The sequence below is a fragment of the Vulpes vulpes genome, chromosome 13 (genome assembly GCF_048418805.1).
Source record: "Vulpes vulpes isolate BD-2025 chromosome 13, VulVul3, whole genome shotgun sequence".
Taxonomy (NCBI): Eukaryota; Metazoa; Chordata; class Mammalia; order Carnivora; family Canidae; genus Vulpes; species Vulpes vulpes.
This window is the reverse complement of record NC_132792.1, coordinates 20,771,336-20,790,600: the sequence shown is the minus strand read 5'-3', so window position 1 is coordinate 20,790,600 and position 19,265 is coordinate 20,771,336. Positions and strand designations below refer to the sequence as shown.

General features: G+C 39.9%; 1 protein-coding gene across 2 annotated transcripts in view; it reads right to left on the bottom strand.

The window, feature by feature from the left end:
- Nucleotides 1-17,996, bottom strand: part of RAD21 (RAD21 cohesin complex component) — a 30,447-nt gene extending 12,451 nt beyond the window's left edge. Inside the window, exons 1-4 of one of the 2 annotated variants that reach the window (XM_072734025.1) lie at nucleotides 17,590-17,996; nucleotides 9,640-9,814; nucleotides 3,048-3,177; nucleotides 913-1,012 (exon numbers count right to left, since the gene is read on the bottom strand). In XM_072734025.1, coding sequence (XP_072590126.1) covers nucleotides 913-1,012; nucleotides 3,048-3,177; nucleotides 9,640-9,783 — 374 coding nt within the window. In that variant the 5' untranslated portion in view covers nucleotides 9,784-9,814; nucleotides 17,590-17,996. Of the gene's footprint in view, nucleotides 1-912; nucleotides 1,013-3,047; nucleotides 3,178-9,639; nucleotides 9,815-17,191; nucleotides 17,436-17,589 lie in introns of those variants that run through there. The other variant, XM_072734026.1, reaches the window with a different exon arrangement.
- Between the last annotated feature and the right edge of the window lie 1,269 nt (nucleotides 17,997-19,265).

The window sequence follows — 19,265 nt, the reverse complement described above, 5'->3', positions numbered from 1 at the left end:
CACTCCAAAATAAATCATAATTAGGAGTGATGGATCTTTTTTTTTTTTTCATGGATCATTTTCAAAAGCAGACAAATATGTCAAAAAAAGATGGGGCTTGGTCTAAAGGGTTCATCAATTGTGCTACTAAATTACACGTGAAGTTATAGGCACATTCCCTGTCATGGTAAAGACAGATTTTGAGGACTTGAGAAAAGGGAAACGCTATAGTATTCTGCTGTAATGGCCATCTCTGTACAACTTTCCCCTTAAATGTATGTTGTTTGACAATGACCCTTTCTTGCTCTTCATGAAGAGTTATCTCATACGTTCATTAAAAAACAAACAAAAGAACCAGAAATTGTAGCTGAGTACAGCACGGCAAAGAAGATAACCAGTAAATTTTAATATACACCCCCAAAGAAAAAAATCATGAAGCAATAGTTCATATTCACTGATACTATGAAAGCACACATCTGAAAACTGTTTAGTTTACACAAGCTTTGGCCAAATAAGCACATCAGAATTCTACAACCTTAGATTTGTTAAAGTTGACATCTATATAACTTTCTTACAGAAGAAACGATTCTAAGGTTGTGTGTTTCATATTTATACACTATCCTAATTGAAAGTATATATATATATATTTTAGCCTCATGTTAACTTGATGTCAAAATAGTTCAAGGAAACTTTCTGTTTGGAAGCAAGTCATGTTAACTGTAGACCAAGTCAACAACTAAACAAGGGAGGAGGAAGGGGCACCTGGGTGACTCAGTGGTTGAGTGTCTGCCTTTGGCTCAGGGCGATCCCAGGGTCCTGGGATGAGTCCCAGCATCAGGCTCTCTGCAGGGAGCCTGCTTCTCCTTCTGCCTCTCATGAATAAATAAATAAAACCTTTAAAAAAAAGGGGGGGGGGGGGGAGGAGGGACATACTCTAAGTCAGGAAGTGGCTGATCAAAGTCATGAAATTCTTCAGGTAAGGTGATAGCATTGTAAGCAGCTTCTCGATTTTCCTCAGGTAGGTCAACAACACCTGGAAAAGAAATGGTAAGCTTCAAGGCCTGGTTATACCACAAATTATCTAGAGATCAAAGGAAGATAAAGTCAGTATAATTTCCTAAGGTTATAGTCTAGAAAGATCTTAGCGTGTGCAAAGTACCACCAAGGCACCATACTTTTATTTTTCTATAATAAGCCAAACTACTTGCCTTCCAAAAGCAAAGTCAAGGCACTACCTATGCATTAAGGTGATATCCTTAAAAGGACATAAGTGTTAATAACAGTTTTCTCAACAAGAAATTTGTGAGGAATAACTGCAAAGGAGCACCTTAACTGTTGAGGAATTGACTATTTTAGGCTAAGTGTGATTATAGTGTTTTAATTTTTTTCTATATTCTTCAAGTGGTCTAAACTAAAAATGCATGCATTGCTTTAAAAGACAAAATTAAACAAAAAGCATGATTATTTAAGCAAAATACAATTAGTATCCACCATGTTAGAAATCATTCAAGTATCATAGTCTCTGCTTAAACATCTTTGGTTTTTAGATTTTTATATAAATTCCAGTTAGTGAACACATAGTGTAATATTAGTTTCAGGAGAATTTAGTGATTCATCACCTATATATAACACTTATATCTAACCAGTGTCCTCCGTAATACCCACCTCCCATTTAACCACCCCCCTCAAACCCACCTCCCATCCAGGAAGCCTGTTTTCTATAGCTGAGTTTCTTATGGTTTGCATTCTCCTTTTTTTTTTTTTTACCTTTCCCATTTCTTCACCTGTTTTGTCTTTTGAATTCCACATTAAGTGGAATCATGGTATTTGCCTTTTCCTGACTTATTTCGCTTAGCATAAGCTAGCTAACACTCTAGCTCCATCCAGATCATTGCAAATGGCAAGATTTCATTCTTTCTGATGGCTGAAGAGTATTTCGTTGTGCACGTATACACACACACACACACCCACTTCTTTATCCATTCATCAGTCAACGAACATCTGGGCTCTCTTTCCATGTTTGGCTATTGTAGATAATGCTGCTAAAACACCGGGGTGCATCGAGCCCTTTAAATTAGTATTCTTGTATTCTTTAGGTAAATAGCAAGTCCTACAATTGCTGGATCATAAGATAGTTCTATTTTTAACCTTTTGAGGAACCTCCATATTGTTTTTCAGAATGGCCACACCAGTTTGCATTCCCACCAACAGTGCAAGAGGGTTCCCCTTTCTCTGCATCCTTGTCAGTATCTGTTGTTTCCCATGTTGTTGATTTTAGCCATTCCGACAGATGTGATATCTCATTGTAGTTTTGATCTGTATTTCCCTGATGAGTGATATTAAGCTTCTTTTCATGTGTCTCCTTAGCCATCTGTATGAATACCTTACTTTTAAACAAAATCTTAGATCTAAAAAACTTCACTATTCATATATTAAAATAAAGTACTAACATATAACCTCAGCAGAAACTACTGTATAAGGCCATCTCTCTTATGCTTTGATTATTTTAATTACATTAAAATGTCATCAGTGCTTTAAAAAATTGTAAGACAATACATGAATTCAGATAAATGCCCTAGTTATCATCTATGGAGATGGAAATTTGGTTGTTAAAGTCCAGTTTTAGAACCAATCATTAGATAAAACATAAAAAAAACTACAGAGAACATTTAATAAAAGCCTCAAGTTAAAAGTGAATTTTAAGAATATGCTAAAATTATTCAAGAAAAACACTTTTAAATCCTAAGATTTTCTTTTCTGAGCTATATTTTTTTTAAAAAATCATGTAACAATTAGCTTTCAACATTTTTCCTGTCTATTTATTTATTATTATTTATAAGCTTTCAACTCTTAGTTCTACAAAAGCTGATGAAAAAAGGTTAAAAAAAAGAGTGATTCTTATAATTCCAAATGCATGAGACATGGATTTCTTCCCTTGAACTGCTGCTTCTCCAAGTGTTGCCCTATTTTTGAAGGGTTCTTTGTACTACAATTAAAACAAGTGTATGTTTTGCAGTTTTTCACACTACAGAACTTCCAAGGTTTTAAAAAAAAAAAGTCAACAATACCTGGCCGAAAAGCCATCTTTATCTTAATGAATGCTTCATTACAGTCTGCAAGGAGGTATTTGGCTTTTCTGTGATAGATTCGAACTACTCCCAGTAAGAGATGTCCTGATGTTCGTAGTGCCATCTTCACCTATGAATAAAACATGAATATTAATCTAATTTATAAAGGTAATATTTTGGTTTTAGAGGTAATCATACTGCAAAGCTTGTATTTTGTGCAATTTATAGGCGGCTTTTACTTTATCTCTTTATACTTTTGATCATTTATTTGAAGTTACCTTATAGGATGGAATACTTCTAAACTCGTTTTATGAGACCAGCATCACCTTAATTCCAAAACCAGACAAAGACCCCACCAAAAAGGAGAATTATAGATCAATATCCCTGATGAACACGGATGCAAAAATTCTCAACAAGATACTAGCCAACAGGATCCAACAGTACATTACGAAGATTATTCACCATGACCAAGTGGGATTTATCTCTGGGATGCATGGGGGGTTCAACATTCGTAAAACAATCAACGTGATAGATCATATCAACAAGAGAAAAAACAAGAACCATGTGATCCTCTCAGTAGATGCAGAGAAAGCATTTGACAAAATACAGCATTCATTCCTGATCAAAACTCTTCAGAGTATAGGGATAGAGAGAACATTCCTCAGCATCTTAAAAGCCACCTATGTAAAGCTCAAAGCAAGTATCATTATCAATGGGGAAACACTGGGAGCCTTTCCCATAAGATCAGGAACACGACACGAACGTCCACTCTTACCAATGCTATTCAACATAGTACTAGAAGTCCTAGCCTCAGCAATCAGGCAACAAAAAGAAATAAAAGGCATTCAAATTGGCAAAAAAGTCAAACTCTCCTTCTTTGCAGATGACATGATACTGTACATAGAAAACCTCAAGATTGCTAGAACTCATACAGCAATTCGGCAGAGTGGCAGGACACAAAATCAATGCCCAGAAATCAGTGGCATTTCTATACAGTAACAATGAGACTGAAGAAAGAGAAATTAAGGAATCAATCCCATTTACAATTGCACCCAAAAGCATAAGATACCTAGGAATAAACCTAACCAAAGAAGTAAAGGATCTATACCCTAAAAACTACAGAACACTTCTGAAAGAAATTGAGGAAGACACAGATGGAAAAATATTCCATGCTCATGGATTGGAAGAGTTAATATTGTGAAAATGTCAATGCTACCCAGGGCAATTGACACATTCAATGCAATCCCTTATCAAAATACCATGGACTTTCTTCACAGAGTTGGAACAAATCATCTTAAGATTTGTGTGGAATCAGAAAAGACCCCAAATAGCCAGGGGAATATTGAAAAAGAAAACCAGAGCCGGGGGCATCACAATGCCAGATTTCAGGTGGTACTACAAAGCTGTGGTCATCAAGACAGTGTGCTACTGGCACAAAAACAGGCACATAGATCAATGGAACAGAATAGAGAACCCAGAAATGGGCCTTCAACTCTATGGTCAACTAATATTTGACAAAGCAGGAAAGAATATCCACTGCAAAAAGTACAGTCTCTTCAATAAATGGTGCTGGGAACGTTGGACAGCCACGTGCAGAAGAATGAAACATGGCCATTCTCTTACACCATACACAGCGATAAACTTAAAATGGATGAAAGATCTAAATGTGAGACAAGAATCCATCAAAATCCTAGAGAACACAGGATACACCCTTTTTGAACTTGGCCACAGCAACTTCTTGCAAGATACATCTTTGAAGGCAAGGGAAACAAAAGCAAAAATGAACTATTGGGACTTCATCAAGATAAGAAACTTTTGCACAGCAAAGGATACAGTCAACTAAAAGACAACCTACAGAATGGGAGATGTTTGCAAATGACCTATCAGATAAAGGGCTAGTATCCAAGATCTATAAAGAACTTATGAAACTCAACAGCAAAGAAACAAACAATCCAATCATGAAATGGGCAAAAGACATGAACAGAAATTTCACCAAGGAAGACACAGACATGGCCAACAAGCACATGAGAAAATGCTCCGCATCACAGGCCATCAGCGAAATACAAATCAAAACCACAATGAGATACCACCTCACACCAGCGAGAATGGGGAAAATTAAGAAGACAGGAAACAACAAATGTTGGAGAGGATGTGGAGAAAGGGGAACCCTCTTGCCTGTTGGTGGGAATGTGAACTGGTACAGCCACTCTGGAAAACTGTGTGGAGGTTCCTCAAAGAGTTAAAAATAGAACTGCCCTATGACCTAGCAATTGCACTGCTGGGGATTTACCCCAAAGATACAGATGCAGTGAAACGCCAGGACACCTGCACCCCGATGTTTATAGCAGCAATGTCCACAAGAGCCAAACTGTGGAAGGAGCCTCGGTATCCATCAAAAGATGAATGGATAAAGAAGCTTGGTCTATGTATACAATGGAATATTCCTCAGCCATTAGAAACGACAAATACCCACCATTTGCTTCACCATTGATAGAACTGGAGGGTATCATGCTGAGTGAGGTAAGTCAACCAGAGAAGAACAAACATTATACGGTTTTATTCATTCAGGGAATATAAAAAATAGTCAAAGGGTTTAAAGGGAAAAGGAGAGAGAGTAAATGAGTGGGAAATATCAGAGAGGGAGACAGAACATGACAGACTCCTAACTCTGGGAAACCAACAAGGGGTAGTAGAAGGGGCGGCTGGCATTGGGATGGGGTGACTGGGTGATGGGCACTGGGGGGGGGCACTTGACGGGATGAGCAATGGGTGTTATACTCTATATTGGCAAATCAAACTCCAATAAAAAAAAATACAAAAAAAATGAAGTTACCTTATAATCACTTCTATTTTACTTTATTTATGCCTTTACCTGTAGTAAAAGCTGAGTAGTCACAAAGAACAGATTGTCAGTAATTCACCAGTTAACACAGATAAGAAGGCAGCTATGAAGCAGGTACTAAGGCATTCCAGAAATTGTTGTCATAAGTACTTTAAGGAATATGGAGCATTTGTGGTTGCCAAATCCAGAGCCATTGCTCTTTGCTGGCTAAGGAACTCTGATTTTTGTTTGGGAAGTGAATGTCCCCAGCCTTGAAGAACTGTCTCATTCTTCCTTACTAATGCTTCTCGAATGGGCACATAACCCAGCTCAACCAACAAAAAAGAAGCATGAAGTAGGTCAGTTCTGAGAAAGATTTTCCCAGTACAAGGAGAATGTCTGCCTCTTTCTTCTCCCTTCTTGTGTGCAGGCTGGGGTTTGGAGCTGCTCGTAGTCACAGGCCGTGAGTGTAAGGACAAGAAGCCAACATAAGATTGAGGAGTCCTGGGGTGCCTAGGTGGGTCAGCTGGTTGAGCATTCCAATTCTTGGTTTCAGCTCAGATCATGATCCCAGGGCTGTGCTGTGAGATCAAGCCCTGTGGTAAGGCTCCATGCTCAGTGCAAAGCTGGCTTAGGACTCTCTTTCCCTCTTCCTCTACCCCCACCCTCTCTCTAAAAATAATTAAATCTTAAAAAAAAAAAAAAAAATCAGTGAGTCCTTAGATGAATGACACCATCGAACTGCTCAACTAATCCTAAATCTTCCTTTTTCTAAACTTCTGGTTAAGTAAGACTGTTAACTTTCCATTAAGCCATTTTTCACTTAGTTTTATCAGCTGACTGGAAGGCAAACTAACTGATCAAGGATAATCATCTTTCTTCACAACAAAATATACTCCCTCATCCTGTTTTTTTTTTTTTTTCAAGGTAGATCTCAATCAACGCTTATATGGGATCTAGTGTGTTATGAGTGTCGGTGTTGTAAGGAACACAGGTTATAATATATCCAGAGAAAACTCTACAGAGGTTACCTATGGCTGTTCCAACAGAGGGTTGGGGTTAGGAGGGGCAGAAGGCACACAGTTACAACTGAGCTATATATGTCTGACACTTGTTCTAAACAACTAACCCAACATTCATCCCTAATGAGAACCACACAGCAAGAGCAAACATTAGAAATATTCAGGTCAGTTCACTCTGTGGAAATATCTTTACAGTCTATCAAAATAAAACAGGATCAATCAAATAACCTACATAGAAATGGTTAAGTTATTCTCTCTCTCACACATACGTCACAGTTTTTGATATTATTCCTGAACCATATGCCTTGCTTTGTGGCTACTGGCAGACACCTTCATATATAAGATTGTCTTGTACTCTTTTGTAGCACCCCTAACAGAGTACAAAGTACTCTGCACATACTATTAAAAAATTTGTCATCCTTTTAAGCCAAATCACCCTCAATATCAATGGGTGTTAAAGATTAGTCACACATACTAATTTCAAAAAAAGAGCTCGACTTCTTTTCATTCACTTAACTCAGTAAGCCTATCTATAAAAAGTAGAAAATATCATATTCTCATACAATTCAACCAGCAGAGCAAACTGGCACTATCTCCCCACAGAGCCAAACTATAATGCATATCAGAAATCTCTATTATCACACCTGGCCCATCAATTATATTCCTAAGCATTAACATTAAGGAAAAACTTACAGATGGGAACAAAACACCACTGAAAACGAAGCTTCTCTATGTAATACTGGTTTTGACATATTCTAACATCACATAAAAATTAACCTGGGAGTCAAAAAACAAAAAGACACAGATGTGAACAAAAGATTTTGCAAGCAGTGTTTATTTATTCAATAGTTTAAAAAAATAATAAAAGAGGAAAATAAACCTGTAGTCCTACTACCTAGAGAAAACTTTGGATAATTTAATGGTTGCACTGTACAAGACCAGAGGAATTAAAATTCAAGAAATTAGGAAAAAATATAGACTACCCAAAAAAGAGACTGGTAAAATAAATCATGTACAATCACAACAATGAATTAGAGGTCCATAATCCTTTAACTTTAAATCCTAGGGGCCAAATATGTTTTGGAATTCAGAGGCTTTTTTGATCATAAAGATAATGCAGAGCATGAGATACATATTAAGACATTCCCAGCAACATCTATTTAGAGCACTTTCCAATAATCCTACATGTTAGTGATTCTACACTGAATATATGAATACACAAGTGACTTCACTTCAATTTCTGTCAAGTCTGTTCCCATTTTTTTGTATTTAAATTCTGTGGATAAGCGACTGTAACAGTGTATAATGCAACATTAAAAATGATAAAGCTATGAACAGAGCTTTTTGTGAATGCAGCCTATGTTACAAAACATATAATAAAGCTGTGTATACATACAGTAAGGTGAAAAACTGTGTAAAGAACATGCGCACATTTTAGAAGGCATACCAAAACACTAAAAGGTTTCTCTACGTGGTAAGACTAAAGATCACCTATTTTTCTGCTTGTAAAGTTTTCATTTTAATATTGTCTGAGATATAACATGACAGAAATGTCCTTTATAGCAATAAACTCCACCTACTATAGTTCTAAAACCAGCCTAAATTCCATAGACAGATGGAAGCTTTATAATTAGCTAATAACAAATACAAATTTTCACTTTTTCACCTGTAACATCTTTTCCCACACTATTTTTCTAAATAAGTCTTTTCTATATCCCAGCTTTATTCCTTTGAGATCCTCCTGCTCTTTCAGCAATAAAGAACTACTCTTATTTAACATGTTATGGCAGCCAGCACCATCCAAACTGCCAGTTCTAAGAGTAGCTCCCAACGCTGGTCCAGACAGCTGTGATCTGGAATGTTTTCTCAATAGGACAATGGACGCATGTATACGTTAATACAAGGTCCAGGAAAAGACCTTTAAAATAGGCACGATATGCATGGATACATAAAAACCGTATTTAAGGACTTTTCCTCTGAGATCAGTCTGTATACATTTTTTGAAGTCAATATATCTGTTTTTCAATGAAGTGCTAATGATGTCAATAGATTTAATTGTGTCTGCATGTTCTAAAAGTTCTTTCTTGGCAACAAAAAAAACACTGGATTATTTCCAGTTACACTATTTGTGAAATTCAAGGGTGAAAACCACTGCTTCACAGAACAGTTTTGGAGGATGTCAATAAAAGATCCTCTCAGCACAGATCAGTCAACAAAGTAGGTAAGGTAAGGATATTCATGAGGCTTCCATTCTAGTGGAAAACAGAGTAATTAACTATTTAGGAAAGAGCACAGCAAGTATAAGTTTTGAGACAGGAAGAAGCTGGATATCAAGAGACAGCAAGTAGGCCCGTAGAGCTGAGGAGGAACAAGTGTTATGGACACTATTTATTAAGTGGGTAAGATAATTAGATCTGATCTCTGTAACATTTCCTAATTAACGCATCGTCTTTTTGATTATTTTGTAAATTCTCAAATTAGTAACATCTATATACGTATTTAAGTACAAAAACATCTAGAAAGAAAAATATAAAATATCTGGGTACTGCCTGACGTCATATTTATCTACCATGGAAATAGGCAAAGAAAATATCTGTGCACTCGGAGAACTTTTTAAAGGGAATACTATAAACTTTTCTTTGCCTCCAATATACAGAGATGCCAACCTAAAAAGGTGTTTCACAGAATTCTATCTTACATATCAATAAACAATTGACAAGGTGAATAAAAATATCAACATCAATCATACCTTTGGTGAGATGATACTCTCCACACTGCTCTCTAAATTACACTCAAACACATGGGCTTTGGTTAGCTTCTTATCCCAGTGGGCCGCTAGCCAAATTTTGGCCAGAGGCCCTCTCTTACTGAGGACAAAATGTGCGTAGAACATTGTTCCGGCTGGTTATGAAACAGGAGGAAAACTGAAAAGGAAAAAAAGTTAATATAAACACCATATGAAAACAAAGACTTATCAATATATATAAGAAATCTGAAAATAAAATAGTTTCCAATTCTTTTTAATATGAGAACTATGAAAGGTTTGAGTTAGGTACAATACTCATTTAAAAAAACCACCTATTGGGGATCCCTGGGTGGCTCAGCAGTTCAGCACCTGCCTTTGGCCCAGGGTGTGATCCTGGGGTCCGGGGATCGAGTCCTGCATCAGGCTCCCGGCATGGAGCCTGCTTCTCCTTCCGCCTGTGTCTCTGCCTCTCTCTCTCTCGAACTAATAAATACAATCTTAAAAAAAAAAAAAAAAAAAAACACCTATTGCTTAGCTTTGAGAGGGCAAGAACCCCAAAAAATTAAGAGCTGAAGGGGGAAAGGAACAAGAGTCAAATCACTTTCATACTCCAAACAGAAGTACCAGTTTTTTTTTTAAAGTTGTCACCAAAGAAACTCTTGTTCATTTTGAAGTTCCATCAAATGTGCATATTTCATCCTGTCCTGATTACTGACTGTGGAGTCTGCCTCTGTCCAAAAGCTACATAAATATATTCTTTATGGCAAGAAAAGTATGTCCAAGAAGAAAAAACACTCAGGCACAGATATTAATCAATACCCAAATTTCTATTTTTAGAACCCCATTAATAATTGATACTCCACTAGACTGATATAATAACTGCTACCTCATGACAAGCACTGTGATATAATAAACATTTCATGCTGTAGGTACCAAATAAAGATAAGCAGGTGGGTTGGTCCCATTTTACAGGTGAGTAGTTTAGAAAAACTGAGGCTTAAAAACTATTATGTATACGGTTTTACCAACTCAGGAAGTTAAAAGCACATGTCCAGTTATAACTAAAACACTAAATTCAGAAAAATGATAGTGTAACACTTATCTTATGAATGAATTAGTCTTAGTAGAAAAGCAGGGGTTATTCATATTTTTCTTTCAGCAAGCTATGTATTAATACATATAATAATAATAATATGAAAAAGAATAAAAGGCAGCCTAAAAACTCCAGCTTGGAGAGTATACTAACTGTGCATGTTTCCTAGATTTCTTGTGTTGATAGTTCCCTTACCCTCCCTCTTTCACAGAAGACTTAAAAAGTCTATTTTGCCAGATAAATTTCTTTCTAAGATGCCCCATCACTGGAATAAGATGTAACATTTTTACAGAAATAAACTAAGGAACACCCGTAGTAAATGAAAAGTACTCAAACATTTTTAAAACATCTTTGATCTGGAAATAATTACAGATTCACAGGAGTCCCAGAAATAGTACAGAGAGGTCCCATTTACTCTTTAACCAGTTTGCCCCATGATGACATTTTACATATAGTGCCAAACCAGGGCAGTGACAATGGTGCAATGTGTATGTATAATTCTGTCATTTTATCACATGTGCAGACTTCTGTAACCTCCACTGTGTGAGAATAAAATGCAAAATTAGTTCATTAACACAAAACTCTCCCTTTCCTATCCTTTTTTGTCACACCCATTCCTTCCTCTCTACCATTCTTAAGCCCCAACCACCACTCTGTTCTTCATATAATTTTGTCACTTTGAGAACATTATATAAATGGAATCACACAGCATATGACCTTTTGGATTCTGCTGACACTCTTTGAGATCCACCCAAGTCGTTGCATTTATTAACAGTATATATGTTCCTTTTTATCACTGAGTAGCACTGCATGAAATGGATATCCCACTTCTTTGCTTTGTCTATCACCTACTGAAGGATATTTGGTTGTTTCCAGTTGGAGGTTATCTAAAATAAAGCTGCTATAAATATCTATGTATGTAGACTTTGGTGAAGTTTTCATTTCTCTGGGACAAATGTCCTGACGTATGACTGCTAGGTAGCACATTAAGTGTATGTTTAGTTTTAAAAGAAACCTTAACATTACATCTATCAAAATCCTAGTGAGTTTTCTTTATAGCCACTGACAATTTCATAAAATTTATATGGAAAGACAAAGGAATGAGAATAGCTAAAACTATTTCTTTTTAAAAAATCACAGAGGGATGAACTTGTCTAACTAATTTCAAGATTTACATAGTTACAAAAGTCAACATTGTTTGGCAGAGTGAAAAACACACAGATCAATAAAATAGGACAGAGAACCCAGAAATCTACATAAATAAGTCCAACTGATTTTTCACAAAGATGAAGCAGCTTGACAAAGAGGAAAAGATAGTCTTTTAAACAAATGGTGCTTGGATGGGGCACCTGGGTGGCTCAGTGGTTGAGCATCTGCCTGCCTTTGGCTCAGGTGGTAATCCCATGATCCTGGGATCGAGTCTCTCACATCAGGCTCCCTATAGCAAGCCTGCCTCTCCCTCTGCCTATGTTTCTGCCTCTGTCTCTGTTTATGAATTTAAAAAAAAAAAATGGTGCTTGGGTGAGTGGATAACATCCATGGTGGTGGTGGGGGGGGGGGGGGACGGGGACCTTGATTCAAACCTCACACATTATATAAAAGTAGTTCAAAATAAACCCCAAACTTTCTTTTTTAAATTACAGACTTAAATGTAAAAGTATAAAAGTTTTAGAAAAAAAACAGACAAAAAACCCTTTGGTACCTAAAGCTTAGTAAGAGTTTTTAGACAGAACACTCAAAACCTGTCCCATAAAGCGGAAAAAAAAAAAAAAAACAATAAATTGGCCTTTATCAAATTAAGAAATTTTGTTCTATTAAAGAGCTCAGTGAAAATGTAAAAATACATCACAAAATAGGAAAAAAAAATTGAAAATGAAATATCTGACCTGGGTCCAGAATAAAAAACTCTAAAAACTCAAGAAAAAAAAATCTAATTAGAAAATGGGCAAAATAAATGCAGAGAAATTTCAAAGGACATACCAAAGGCAAATAAGAATGAGAAGATGCTCACCATCACCAGTCATTAAGAGCAAATTTAGACCCATGAGAGATCACTGCACATCTATTGCAGGACCTAAAATAAAAAATAATGGCAACACCGAAGTCCAGGAGGATATACAGAAGCTTTCTCTCTTACAAACTGCTAGTGGGAATATAAAATTTCTTTTTGAACTAGCTTAAAAAAAAAAAACACCCCAAAGTTAACTCTAATTTTCATGTTTGTAAATTAAAAAGAGACTGTAAATTTTAAAATGAGAATTTTGCTTACTGTACTTTGAAATAAAAACTGTGCCCATTCTTTCCGGTGATGTACAGAATATATTAAACATATTACAGACAAGAGATTTCATGCCTGTCAAAAGTGTTTGAAAGGGTACAGGGGGGTGGTGCAAAATTCAGTCAGGTTTGTCTCCTCTCCATTTTCCATCACTTAATGGCAAAAGGTCCTGAAATTCTCATTTGCTGAACCAGACATTCCAGGAGGATCATTAATATACACTAGGAAAATTGTCTCAAAAAAAAAAAAAAAAGGCCTCATCAAATGCACAATGCTGTGAATTTTCTCTCAAATGTAAAGTGAATAAAAGAACTTAGGAATATGAAACTAGAGGAATTTAGGTCAAACACTCTAAAGTATAAGAATTAAATAATAACACTTCCAGCGTATCTTATAACCTGCTCAGCAGTATTTTATAGTTCAAAATATGCTTCCCATATTCCAAGAGTCTATGTTGCAAAGCAGTACTTTTACTTTAAGCTTAAGTGTTAGTGTGAAAATTAAAACACATCTACAGCACTATAAAGTCTACAGGATTTTGTAGAAATCCAATACGGCAGTGTGTGGTTAGAAATGCAGTCACTGTCATACACAAGAAGTCCCAAGTTTCACGGCAGAAGACAGTTGTGTTCCAAATAAAAATCTCCTTAATATTTAGCTTAGAATACTGCCTATCCCTTGACATCTACTAAATAGGTGCTTAATGAATAAAGAAATGTGCTTCTTAAATAAAAGAAATGAGCCACTTAGGTGGCTCAGTCGGTTAAGTGCCGGCAGCGCCAGATCATAACCCCAGGGTCTTGGGATGGAGCCCCTCATTGAGACCCACATCACCTTGGGCACCTTGCTAAGTGGGGAGCCCATTTCTCCCTCCCTCTGCTCCCTCAGTTTGTGCTCTCTGTCAAATAAAGAAAGAAAATCCTTAAAAAAAAAAAAAAGAGAGAGATACACAAAGTGATCTCATAATTGGCACATGTAAAATATTCTGGAGATTTTAGAAATTAAAACTCCTGGTGCTTTTCAACAGGTGTCAGTAGCTCATGGCCTGGACTTAAGCTCCTAGTCAGAGTACCATGCCTAAAATATCCCAGCTATGCGGAGGCAGAGATTCCTAAATAGATGCTTTCTTGGCATGGGATGGGGTAACTAAAGCAGAGTGGTGCTAAAATTATTCTGGGAAACAATTAGCAAGAGGAAATCACCCTAATAACTAAAGGAAGCCTGAAGCACAGTGGTGGATCAACTACTGGCTTATATCTAAATAAGGAGAAAGTATAATCATTGCTTTTAGACATTTTTTTTTCTTAGTATTACTATACTTTAGCCAATCTTAAAAAAAAAAAGGCTGATTAATCTCTGTAGATTTGGAAGATTCTAAAGCTGCTAATTCTTTGCAAAACATCTTAGCATAAAGCCAGCATTTGGTCCCAGAGCATAGTTTAGCAATTTCATGATTTCTCATTTTTTTTCTAAAGCAGCAAACTTTTTCCAACATATCCTAAAAAGTAATTTTAGTCTAAAGTGAAATGGCAGAAAGATCAGTATTTTAGAACATATTTAGGAATGCAAAAAACAGCAATTTCTTTATGATCTTTCAACAAAAGCCAAAGGTAAATGTTTTTACAACATTAGTTATTACATTTCACTCATCTGTTAGAAAGCTGGGCAGGACAATGGTTGTATGTAAATTGGTACGACCTCTTTGAAGGGCCATCTGCCAACACCTTATGAAAATCTCAAACAATCATACTTTTAAACCAGAAACTGCACTTCCAATAATAATGCCATATATACTTGGAGATGTGTAATATTAATATAAACAAAAAATCTTAAAAACCTCACTAAGCTCTAAGAATGTTGTGTCCATCCTCTTCAGGACAGTTGTCTGAAAAGTGCTGGCCCATTTTACAGATGGGAAAACAGAGAAAAGGAGAGGACAATGTGCTAAAGGTCACTAGCATTTAATCCAAGTGGGAACCTGAATTTCAGAGCCCACACCTCTAACTGCAACACCGTGTTGCCCTGTCAGCATAATTCTAATGACAAAATATTAGAAACAACCCTACCTGGTTGCTAATTGGTGACTTTTAACAAAATACGTATCAAAGAATCCCATGCGGCCTTAAACAATGACATATATATGTACTAAAAAAAAAAAAAAAAAAAAAAGAGGGCTCTTTCTATACTATATACTCAGTGCATTTGCATAAAATATCTCTGGTGTACAAATGAAAATGAGACACTGACCTTTGGAAGTGGGTCTGCTGGGAAAGTGAGATCTACCTTTTTGTACTGTTTGACTTTAACTTGGAACACACACATATATCACCTATTCAAAGTAAATACTATTATATTGGAAGTCAAGACACAATCCTGCTTTGCTATTAACTAGCAACTTGAGCGCTTACTCTGTGTGGTTCATTCTCACAAACTATAAGCACCTAAAAGGTTGAAATTCAGCGATTTACTGACCTTGGAAAATATACCTAACTCAGGTAAGAAAGTAACTATCTCTGGGGGCTTGGGGGAGTGTCGCAGGAACAGAAGTTATTTCCAACCCTGCACACTAGAGTTCCCCACCCTTTTGGTACTAACATTCTTTGAACAAGAGTTTTAGGGTCAGGGGCCCTAGATTCAAATTCAGCTCCTTCCTTAGCTGCTCTGTAATGGCTACAAGTTACTCATTATTTGAGTCTTGGGTTTCACATCTGTAAAATGAGGATATTTACCAAACAGGATTACCAGAACGAAGAACAGCAAACTGACACAATCCCATTGTAGTTATAAGTAAACAGCAACTTTGAAATAAATCTCACAGTAGAGCATACACACACGACAGTTACGATTATGCTCTAATCACCTGACATCACGTTTAAACAAACAGAACCTTTATTTCTCAAATATTAGAAATCTCCCTTCTGCGCAGAACTGTAAAAGATACAAGTTCTCAGAATATGTGTCTCAATAAATGGAAATTCATCAGAAAAGAAACCATCAACGTTAAGAATACTTTAAACATATACCACACTTGAAGTGGTAAACCATTCTAGAGCGGGTGTTGCCTTTATAAACAGCAAATACGGTAAATTAGGATCCGCTCTACCAGGGGAATCCTCCTAACTGTACGAAAAGCATTCGGTCCATCAGTTCTGCACCGCTATCACCTCAGCCGTTTACGAACTGCTACATAACGTCATCACTGGATACGGTGTATGTCCTCATCAGTGTCTTTTTAAAAACCATGAGTCCTCTCCAACGTTAAAAAAAAAAAAAAAAAAAAATCAACGACTCTACAACTTAGCAAAGCCTCTCCAACCCATCTGCAAGATTCTGCAGACTCCCATAGCTCCCTGGCATTTACATTCATTTTATGAAAATAACCATCTTTTCTCCCCTCCCTGGAATTCAGTGATGATTCTAAACAGCATTGTGAGGGCGAATATTATAACTTTCGATTGCACAAGGGAGCCGATAAACACGGGCCTTTACCAAAAAACCCTCAGAAACACGGGGCGCGTTTTGCTGGACGCTGAAGACAGCCTGACAAATCGGGGCGGGCGGGGGGGGGGGGCAGGCGAACCCTCCAGCGCCGCCTCCTTTCAAAGCCGAAGGAGGCCGCTAGGTCCGGCAGCACCGCCGACGGCGCCCGGTGGGGCGACGCTCGGCCGCAGCGGACCGTTCGCAAAGCTCCCCCCTCCCCGAGAAGAAGACGTCAAGCGTTTGTCAGCAACACACGCCGCCCGAAAGCGTCTCTGTACCAGCATCCAAACACCCAAGGTCCCTGATCATTAGAAAAGCCGGGAGAAGGAGGGGGGGCGGGACGGGAGGACCAGTTATGCTAATTCCCTTAGAATCAGAAGCAACTTCCCTTGGTCGGTTTCCTAGCGGTCTGTCCAATATGCAATATTCCCAACGTAAAATTTTTCCTTTAAAAAAAAAGGGGGGGCGTGGGGGTGGGGGAGGAGAGGCAGCAGCGGCGCCCCCGAGAGGGGAGAGGGGAGAGGGGCCTGCCGCCCGCCGCGGCCCGAGCGCCCGCCAGCAGCGAGGCCCGCACGCCTCGGGCCCCCGCACCCGCGCGGGCGGACGCCGGCGGCCCCCCCGAGCTGCCCCGAGCCGCCCGCGCCCGCCGCCGCCGCCGCCGCCGCCGCCTCCCGCCCCGCGGCTCCCCAGACAGCCATTTTTACCCGAGTAGGCGGCCCAGTCCCAGAGCGGGCTCGTTCAAACCTCCGCCTCTCCCTCCGCCGCCCAGTTTCCCGAGACGCGGCTCCCGAGGGGCTGGCGGAGTCACGGCTCTGCCGCCCCGCGAACCGACCGGGGCCATCTGCCGCCGACCCAGCGATGCTGCGGGCCCGGGCTGCGCGGGTCCCGGCCGAGGGCGGGCCCGGGGCAAGCGGGGCCTGGGCGGGCGGCGCCGCCGCTCCGGGGCCCGCAGGGTGGCAGCGCGGCCACCGTCCCGGGGCGCGGCCGGGGCTCTCTCCGTCGCCCGCCCCCCGCCCGCGGGTCCCGCTCCCAGGCGGCCGGACGGCAGGGAAGGGGTAGGGGAGGGAGCCGGAGGGTAAGAGGGGCCGGCCGAGCAGCTTACCTTGCTCTCCGCCGGGCGCTGGGCGGGCTGGGCGGCCTGGGGAGGGGAAAAGGGTCGGGGGAGGGGGCGGGGAAAGGGGGGGAGCCCCTGTGAGGTGTAGCTCCGGAGCAGCTCCCGCCGCCGCCGCCGCAGCCACCGCCTCCTTTCCGATTCACTCAAACAAACAAGATGGCTGCCGTTACGCCGCGGCTCTTCCTGCCGCCCAAATCCTCGGTTCAAATCGGCAGGATGTTTACGGTCAAAATGGGACCTATGCGCCTGCGCAGCCAGCCCAAGCCCTAGCAGGAGCGGCGCAGGCGCAGTGACCATTTCCTTTCCTGTAGGCCCCGCCCCCTGGCTGTGCAGCCCCGGAATGAGCAAGCGCAAAGGTGAGCCTCTGGCCGGAGGGTCCCGGAGCCTTGCGGACCTGGCAGACGGCGCATGCGCAGTCTTTATCCTTGCGCTGGTTGCAGGGGGAGCTGCTGCTGTTGTGCAGTCTTGTTTGCCATGCCACGGAAATTCGTTTTAATGGTTCCGTAGCGACGAAGGTCACACAAAAGCCTTAAACAAGCTCCGTAAAATCTAGGGGTTCGTTGAGTCAACGTATATTTATAGATGGTCTTCCCCGAACCACATATTGGGATAGCCAGGGTCTGGGGCGTGATGATGAATGTGAAGGGCATAGCACCTGCCTCCGTGAAGCCTTCAGTGTAGCTAGGGTGGTGGAATTTTTAGAAATACTTGTGCCGCAAATAAAGCCAAATGTCGGAGGAGACCCAAAAGTGGGGAGGTTGGGAGTGTGGAGCTGGGGTATAGAGGTGGAGGCCCAAGAAGACAGAACAGCCTGTGCAAAAGTCCCATGGCAGCAGAGGTCAAGATAGGGATAGAGGAGGAAAGAGAAAGTCATGTGTCTGGACACTAACGGAGACTCCTGCATTTTAGAAAGACCATCCGGGCAAATTGGAGAGGACTAGAGTAAATGTCCAGATGTAATTTGTGCTCATTTGTGGTTTTTTGTTTTTTGTTTAAAGGAAATAAAGCCAATGGAGACTCCTTATGAGGTTGTGGTAGAGGGAGTTGCAAAGATGATTCCTCTGGTTTGGGACTTCCTTGCAAGGATTAGATAGACTGGATTGGGGAGCCATACACTGAGGCCGACTAGATGGAGGAAGGTTATATGAAGGTTAGTTTTGTTGTGTTTGTTTGCTGTCTATCCCACCATCAAGTCTGTATTCCCAGTGGCCGCCTTAACTGGTCTCTCTACTTTTCACTCTTGACTTCCTTCAGTTCATCAATTCCCTGCAATGCAGCCTAAAGAACCTTTGCAAAAGACATGTCTGATCACTCCCTTCGTCTTCTAAAAACTCCTCCATAGCTTTTAGGCTATTACCCAGAATACCTGATGTAGCCTCTGCCTCCTGTTCCAGCTGCTTCTGCTGCCTGCTCCCCCTCTTTCTCACCTTGCTCCAGTCACTCCACTTTTTAAATCATCAAATGCACTATGAGCACTCTTGCCTCAAGATTTTGGTACTGGATGTTCCCTGTGCTTAGAACAGTCTTGCATTTCCATTGCCTCCCTTGGTCTAATTCTTAATCTTCCACATCTTAGTTCCACAGTCATTTCCTCAAGTGAGTCTTCCCTGATCCTCGGTATTATTTAGGGTAATGCTATTATTGTAAAATAGATCCCCTCCTCA